Source organism: Corylus avellana, chromosome 5 (assembly GCF_965113065.1).
Source record: "Corylus avellana chromosome 5, dhCorAvel1.hap1.2, whole genome shotgun sequence".
Classification (NCBI taxonomy): Eukaryota; Viridiplantae; Streptophyta; class Magnoliopsida; order Fagales; family Betulaceae; genus Corylus; species Corylus avellana.
The window spans coordinates 9924566-9932982 of record NC_142494.1 but is presented as its reverse complement, the minus strand read 5'-3'; the positions used below and the strand labels follow the sequence as shown (position 1 = coordinate 9932982).

At 38.3% G+C, this 8417-nt stretch overlaps 1 protein-coding gene across 3 annotated transcripts in view; it reads left to right on the top strand.

The window, feature by feature from the left end:
- The window catches only part of LOC132183178 (uncharacterized), a gene marked incomplete in the record, with an annotated part of 9672 nt that extends 1255 nt beyond the window's left edge, over window positions 1-8417 (top strand). The window contains 3 exon segments of one of the 3 annotated variants that reach the window (XM_059596586.2): window positions 1-440; window positions 6913-6960; window positions 7870-8417. In XM_059596586.2, coding sequence (XP_059452569.1) covers window positions 1-429 — 429 coding nt within the window. 3 annotated transcript variants of the gene reach the window in all.

Here is an 8417-nt window from a genome sequence, read left to right as displayed (position 1 = left end):
CAAAAGAGTCAAGTGGAGTTTTATAGGCTTGATCGTGAACTCTATATGATGGGACATCTGTTGGATGGCTATAGGAAGGCCTTGAAGGAAATTAATGGAGCATTTGCTGAATACAGAGCACGCTGTCCGCAGCCTGAAGAGCCACTTTACAAGGATGTTCCTCAATCTGGAGGTCTTGTTCTCAGCTCCATGGAGCTAGAAAAGCAACGCTTGAAGCAAGAAGAAGAAGACAGGATGAACCGTTTGGTGATCGAGAAGAAGGTTAAAGTCTTTGAAGGAGGATGGATTAGTAAATTTGAAGCACATTTTGAAGGGGTTGATTTGCTTGGTAGTAGGTTGCTGAATGTTGAGAGTGGAGTGAAACTACTTAAGGAATCATTTGCAAAACGTAAGCTTTCTGAAATATCAGATGGAGCTCCCAATGAATGATGCACTACTCTGTAAGTCTTCACTTTTTTGCTCTCAATATTTTAAAAGAGGAGCAACTCTTATTCTTAATATAAAATTTTGAGCTTGCAAACGGTATTTTGATGTATATATATATATATATATATATATATTCTAATCTAGTATGTCTACTTATCGAAAAAAAAAAAAAAATTCTAATCTTGTATATCTGTTGGCACCTAGAAGCAGTGAGAGAGTCTGTTATGTTTAGTAGATTACATATGTACTTCAGCTTTTATCAAACTAATTAGTAATTAGGAAACATAATTCATGGTCAGTTCTGACTTCTTCCATCACAATTGGCATCATCTATGAGCTTAATCTACTTATGTCATGACAACCCTTCTTCGTTTGCTGTTTGTGGTTAGTGTGTGTTCCTTTTCTTTTTCTTAATTGGGTGTCTCTCTTGTATACTTTCCATCTACTTGGGTTGCGCCCCTTACTGCCTCTTTATAAGATTGGATTACTTATAAAAAAAAAAGTGGATTCCATTGATTGGAATTGGTGATTAATTGGGAACCAAAAAGGTAAAATCAAAATATCAAATCATACTAAAATTTGTTTCTGTCATCCAGCCTTTCTGTGGCAAGTCCACTGACCAAATCCTTAGTTGGAACTACTTTGGTCTTTGTTTGGGTACATTAACTCTTTCTCCCATTTTTCAATAATTTTAGCTCTATATCCCTGTAAACCACACATTGTCATGTTGTTTTCTTCGACCTTCATCTCCACCCCTCTTGGTCTTAACCATAGCTATGAATAATTTTCTCTCTCTACCCCCCACTCCCGCCCGCTTCTTTTACTTTCCTATGTGATATTCTAGGGTTCTGTCTTGGAGCGAGTCTTGTTGGCTTAAAAGTAACTAATTGAAAAATTAGGAAATCAATAGTTGTATTAGAAAGATAATATTGTTTTTTATCCATTAATTAGGATATTTTGTTTAGATATAGCTTATACGTGTAGCTTATGACTTTCCAATAAAGTTTTGTAAATAAGTTTATGTGATGTAGGGAGCGATAAACTGATTCTATTTGACTTTATTTATTTATTTATTTTTTATTCAATTTTATTGGTTTGTGTATATTTATAATTTTCAGATTTTAGGTAAAAGTTGAAATTTTAGTACATTAGATCTTATTTTGGGATTTATTATGTTATTGGGTTTTACTAGTTATTTGGTTTTAGGTCTTTAGTAGTTAAAGTACAAGGAAGATAAGTCTGTTAGGGTTTAGGCATCAGATGCCTATATATATATATTAGATTTAAGAGTTTTTCTCATGATGGCTGAATGATAAAAGACAGGCTATGAAATTTGCAGCAATGAGGATTGTGTGATGCAAACCTTCTCCAAGGTGTAATGCCTCGGAAAACTAGGTTTAATGCCTAGGTTTGTCCTTTTTTCCCCCTGTATTTTCTTTCAATTTCCAACTATTTTGAGGAACTTCAGCAGGATTTATTATGGAACATAGTCGGTGATGAGTTTGAATTCCATCTAGTCAGTTGGTCTACCTTGATTTCCTCAGGCAAGTTGTGGTAGAGATCGGTGGTGGAAGTTAAATATGACAGCTTTTGGGGCGGGTGGTGGTCCAATGTGTTTATTGGTCCGATTGGGTTGGGGTGTGGAAACAAATTTGAAGGGGATGGGGTGGTCCTCAAGATTTGTGTGGTTTGAGGTAGGAGATGGCTCTAGGATCAGGTTTTGGCATGATGTGTACTGTGGAGATCAGACCTTTAAGGAAGCTTTACCGGTGTTGTTTTCTATTGCTCGCCATAAGGAGGCCTTGGTGGCTTATCATGTGCAATTTTCTTATGACTCATTAAAGTGGAATGTCACCTTTATCTAATCAGGGTGCATGACTAAGAGGTGGAATTGGTCATTTTGTTATTTAATCTTTTGTAACTTGTCAGGTTGAGTCAAGGTAGCGAGGATAGAATGTGTTGGGCCCCTTCCAAAAGGCGGAGGTTCAAGGGCAAATCTTTTTATTAAGCACTTAGCCTTCCTACTAGCTCTTCCTTTCCTTGAAATTGCATTTGGAGAAATAAGGCTCCTATGAGTGGTGTTCTTTGTTTGGACGGTTGCATTAGGAAATATATTGACTGAAAGAGGCACCCTGTTGTGATAGATTGTTGTTGTATGTGCAAGAAGGGAATCCATTAATCACCTTTTGCTCCATTGTGAGGTGGGTAGAGGCTCGTAGGTTTTGGTTTTTGGTCGTTTTGGGATAGAGTGGTCATGCCTCAACGGGTGGTGGAGCTGTTGGCTGCTCACAATAGTCCTTTGTTTTCTAATTTCCTAGAGTTTTTGGATTTGTGCTCTTCTCCCTATTTGGGTGTCCTTTATGTATGCTTCCTATACTTGAGTTGCACCCCTCCGTGCTTTCTATTAAGATTGAATTCTTTTTTCTTTTTTCTTTTTTCAAAGGAAGACATGATTTTTGACAAATGTGCTGATAAGGTGTTATCGGGTCATGAATTAGAAGCGTGGAAACCAGCCTTGGCTGCCATTTGCAATGAAGTTAAACTTGAAAAAAAAGAAGACTGATGTTCGGAAATCTCCTCCGGCAAGGGGTTTCTTCAGTAGGGGTTTCTCGGGCTGAGTCCCGCAGTGCAGGTTAATCATCATCCCTTGCCTGAAGTGTCGGTTGTTTCATCGTTGGCTCTAGTAGTAAAGGAGGTTGGGTTAGAAGGAGTTTCTCCCTTCCGTTTGGGTGGTTGCTCCTTCGTCACTCCTGCTGCCGACAAGGGTGAGGTTTTTAGGGTGGCTGGTTTCATCAAATCTCATAAGTGGTTGGTAGTCTTTGGTCTATCTTCGGAGATTTGTTGTGTGGGATCAAGGAAACAATTTTTGCGATGGGGAGTGTAACGCCCCACCCTAAATGACACAATATTGTCTGCTTCTGGCTCCCCCAAACAAGACTTCCTAGGAAGTCACCCATCTTGGTACTACTCTCGCATAAGCTCACTTAACCTGCAGAGTTCTAATGGGATCATGACTATCACGAGTTTAAAACGCATTGATAGGAATCAAAGATACACAATAGCAGAGCATAGCAAAGCCCTTTCCACATCAATATTGTCCTCTTTGGAGCCTACTAGGATTCGAACCCACGACCTCCTGGCATCCTTCAAGGATTTGTCCCACTAACCACTAGGCTAGGAGAACGCATTGATGTCAAGAAGGGTATAAGTATACATATAAGAATATTTTCATCTTTATACCCAGGCGATGTGGGACGCCACAGGGAGGATGGAGACTTACCATAGCCTTTGGGTGTGTTTCCCCCCACCATGCCCTTGGATTGGGATTAGGATTGTGATAAGGATGTTTGTCCTGTGGGAGGGGTTTGAGGATTTGACTTTGGTTCCCCTTTTAGCCATTGAAGAGAACCCTCCTTGGTAGGTAGAGAGCTTGCGTTCTAAGACTAGAGGTTGAAGGGAGCCGTTGAACTTAGAATGCTCCATTAGCTACGACATTGCATGTGCATCCTCTAGGCGTGGGAAAGGCAAGGCTCATGTGCTGTAGCGTTGAATGCTTGCGTGGGCTTTGGGTCAGAGGGCTTTTGGTTTATGTGCGGTTCGGGTTGGTGTACTTGTTGGGTTTGAGGCTGTATCAGGTTATGTGGCTTTTGTTGTTTTCTTTGGGCTTTTGTTAGGTGCTTTCTTTGTATACTGCATGTGTACTTAGGGGCGCCTTACGCTTTTTAATAAAACTTCCATTACTTATAAAAAAAGAAAAAAAGAAAAAAAAAAGACCTTGTGATGAAAGAAAATTTTAAAGAGATGCAAACTACGAATGGAACTTAAAACTAAGCAAATTGAGTGGAAATGATGCGAGTTAGAAGTAAAGAATATGAGGGACAAGGAGTCTCATCTCTCGGTTTATGTTGAATATAAAGAAAAAGGCCATAGTTGTCTACACTAACTTTCCAAAATATTGATTTTTTTGTCATATAAAATTTCTTTAATAGTCTAGTTGAATTGATGGATGTATCACTATCATCATTGCTGCATGAAACAAAGAAGAGAAAGAAAATTCAAAATCAATATTTTGATGTCAAGGATACACTTAAAAGAAACCAAGGATAATTGTACTTCAACATTTCAAAACTTGAGGACGGGTTTTCTTCAACCAGGGGAGCATGATGCAGGGAGCGATAAGCTGGTTTTGTTTGATTCTAGTTTTATTCAATTTTTGGAGTTTTGGTATTTTTATAATTTTCAGATTTTCAGCTGTAAACTGGATTTTTAGTGCATTAGATCTTATTTTGAGTTTTATTATGTTATTAGAATTTATTTGTGGGTTTCATTAGGTACTTGGTTTTGGGATTTTAGTAGTTAAAGTTTCAGGAATCTAAGCCCATTAGATTAGGCTTAGTTTCTGGAATCTAAACCCTAATGTAAGGGGTTTTGTTTTTAAATGGTTGACTGAAAATAGACACTTATGAAATCTTCAGCTACAGGAATTGTATGATGCAACCCTTTTCCCCGGTGTGATGCTGAGGAACCCTAGGTGTGATGATTAGGAACCTATATGTGATGCTTAGGAGAACTAGGTGTGGTGCTTGGGTTTGTCTCTCTTTTTTCCTCTTCTTTTGATTTTTTTGATTTTTTTTTGATTTTTGATTTTTTTAAATTTCCAGTCATTTTGTTTCTAATGCCAGTCAATATAAGATCTGATTCTTCTTATTTTATGTCCCTAAAATCCAATCCTAGAGAGCCTCAACCACCCATCCATTAAGTAGCTCTCGAACAACTTACAAAATTTCAATTACTATTCTCGGGTTACTGTTCACAACCCTGCAACAGCCACCCCAACCCTAAGTTTTCCTCTTTATTTCATCTCCAAATCTTGTTCTTTAAATCCATATTATTAAAAAATCCATATTTTCCAACATTTTCCCACCAAGATTCTACCGTAACTTGTTCGAAACCCTAAAACAAATTGCTGTCCAGATTCTTCTACATCAGACGAGGTATCACATCGTTTATTGTACGTCACTTTTGGTAATCAAAGCTTCTGTCCTCCATCATTATCCCTTCAATTGAAGGACTGTAAAAAGCAGTGGAAACTTCAATTATTACTTTTTCTAGTTCTTTAAATAAAGGGATAAATACAAATTCAATACCTGTGTTTGGTCTAAATTATAAAATGCTTCCTGTAGTATCAAAATAAACTCAAAGGTCCTTAGGGTATGCCAAAAAAACGATTTAGTCCCTGTAGTCAAATTCCGTTAAAATTTTTTAATAGATTTCGTTAGTTGCCACATCACCACCAATGAAATGGTGACACCTGTTGCTCTTAATAAAAAAATAAAAAAATATTAAATATATAAAAGTAAACAAAAAACTAAAAAATGATTTTTGTTAAAAAAAAAAAAAAAAAAAACTACACAGTGTTCTCTCTTCCCCCATTTCATCATATTGATCCTTTCCCCTAGATCCATTTTCTCATTTCCCCCAATTTTCTTCCCAAACACATATTCCCCGCCCCCCAAAATTTCCTCCTGTGCAATGACGACCACCACCATTGGCCTTCCTCACCATGCGACGGCCTGCTCTACCACGCGGAGACCCTCACCGACCAAGTCTTCTTGTCTATTACGTTTTTTTCGTTCTCAATTTTTTCATGGGTTCTCAAATTTTTCATGGGTTATTTTCTGTTTTAAATGGGTTGTTGGTATTTTCTTTGTGGAAAGGAGGCTCCCTATCATATTTGAATTAATTGTGGGTTTGCTGAAGAAGAAAAGAAGTCGGTTCAATTTCCTTAGCTCTTCTTAACCTCTCACCTTTGTTGAAGAAGAAAAGAAGTGGGTTTAGCTCGTTGTCGGAGATGTGGCTGGCTCGTCGTCAGAGGTGCTCGGCGTCGTGGTCTTTGTTGCCGGCCGTCGGTGAGGGGAGAGGGAAGAGAGATGAAATGGGGGAAGAGACAGAGATGAAAAGGGGGAGGAGAGAACGATGAAAGGGGTTGTAGGGAGAACAGTGTACTTTGTTTGTGTATTTTTTTTTTTTTTTTTTACATATTTAATATATTTATATTTTTTTTTATTAAGAGCAACACGTATCACCATTTCATTGGTGGTGATGTGACAACTAACGGAATCTGTTAAATTTTTTAACGGAATTTGACTATAGGAACTAAATCGTTTTTTTGGCATACCCCAAAGACCTCTGAGTTCATTTTGAAACCACAGGGAACGTTTTGTAATTAAGGCCAACCACAAAGACTAATTATGCATTTATCCCTTAAATAAAATACTCTGCCTGTCCAATAAAAAAAGAAGGTGGTGGTGCTAGCTGTTACCAGTCAATGCTTTAAATTCCACTTGTCACACTACTTTTTTGTGCATTCACACGATAGCGGTTTTCTTCTTCTTTAGCATCAATGACGTTATACTTTGCTTATAGCTTTTGTATCAGAGTTACGGATTGAAAATTTACCAGTACTTGTTTTCCAATATTATGAAGCAGACCCATGAAGTGATTGACAGGATACGGGTTGAAGAGCTTGTTAAGGTACATTTTCCAATACTTGAATGTGTGGATAGGTGCTATATTGGTCATCTTTTCCTGATAACATACAACATGCTGGTTAAAACTTAGTAGGTTGTGTGTGCATTCCTTTTTCTTCTTGATTTGGTTTTGTCCTTTTCTGTTCTGTTTTTTGGATCTCTTTCCTTGGGTGGTATAGCTTATGCCTAGTAAGTCTGCTAGTAATTTTATCTGGAGCAATGGGCACAATGACATCTCAACAGGGTTAATTTAGAATATATCTGTCTGCTGGGTTGTCTGACTAATGAGGGTATTGAGAAAAACTATCTTAGTTTTAGAATTTCTGATGTTAGGTTGTGCCTGTGGTATGGGTATTGTACTATCATTGTAGCCCGTATTAATCTTTGGGAGTTGGTTATTTCAAAGGGTTAATGTGCAATTTACACTTCTTTCAATACAGGTTGGTATTACTAATCTGCCATGTTTTGCTGCAAACTTATTCTACCAAGATGTATAAAGTAGCTAGGAGTGGCATTGAAGGAGATACACGAGGAAAGAATGTCCTATATGTTATTTGCTTGTGCGATGTTATTATCTGAAACCGGTAGTGTATAGGGTGGAGTCAACTATCAAAAGTAGTGGAAAAGTTACATATTTTTATCAATAATACATGCAACTCTTGCTCTTGGAAGTTGGTTAATGTTTTCTTAATGAGTAATCAGATTTTAGTTGTCTGCATAATGATATATTTTCTGAACAATCGTTGGCTGGTTTGACGATGATTTTGTCCCTCATGCCTACTATTTGAGGCGTATTTATTAAACACAAAAACAGGATGCAGGATCGTTTGACTGCTACATTAATCTAGAAACTACCCTTGTTGAGACTCACACATGGAATGTGTTATAATGTGTTGTGAAATTCACTTTACAGAAGGCCTTTAGCGGTGGAGGGAGAGGTGTTAGAAAGGAGGAAGAAGAGAGCGAGGCAGATCTAAAGGAGAGAAGGGGTTAAGGGTGGTAGAGTTGGGATGCGGATGGTGGGCAAGGGGCAGAAGAGAGATGGTGGAGGGCAGGGCAAAGAGAAGGGGTTAAATTCGAGTGAAAGAAGGCTAGATCTGAGGGAAGAAAGGCTAGATTGGCGGGAAAAGAATGGCTGTGGAGGGCAACAGAGGGGGCAGGGGAGGCGGTGGGACGGGAGAAAGGAGGGAGGGGAGATGGGTAAAGGAGAGGGAGAGGGAAAAAGGATAGGAGAGAAGCAAAGAGCAGAGATGAGGAAGTAGATGGTGAAGAGGAGTGGCAGAGGAGGTGGAGGGAGGGCGGTAACTTTCCCCTCCTGAGAAGCTGGCTAAAGTTATTGAAATTTAAATACTCTTTTTGGGTGTGTGAGATTTATGATTCATACTTAAAGCTGCATGTGATCATTACCTTTTTAATTGTACAAAATCTATGAAGTTGTCAAACTAAAGAATAATTTTTGAA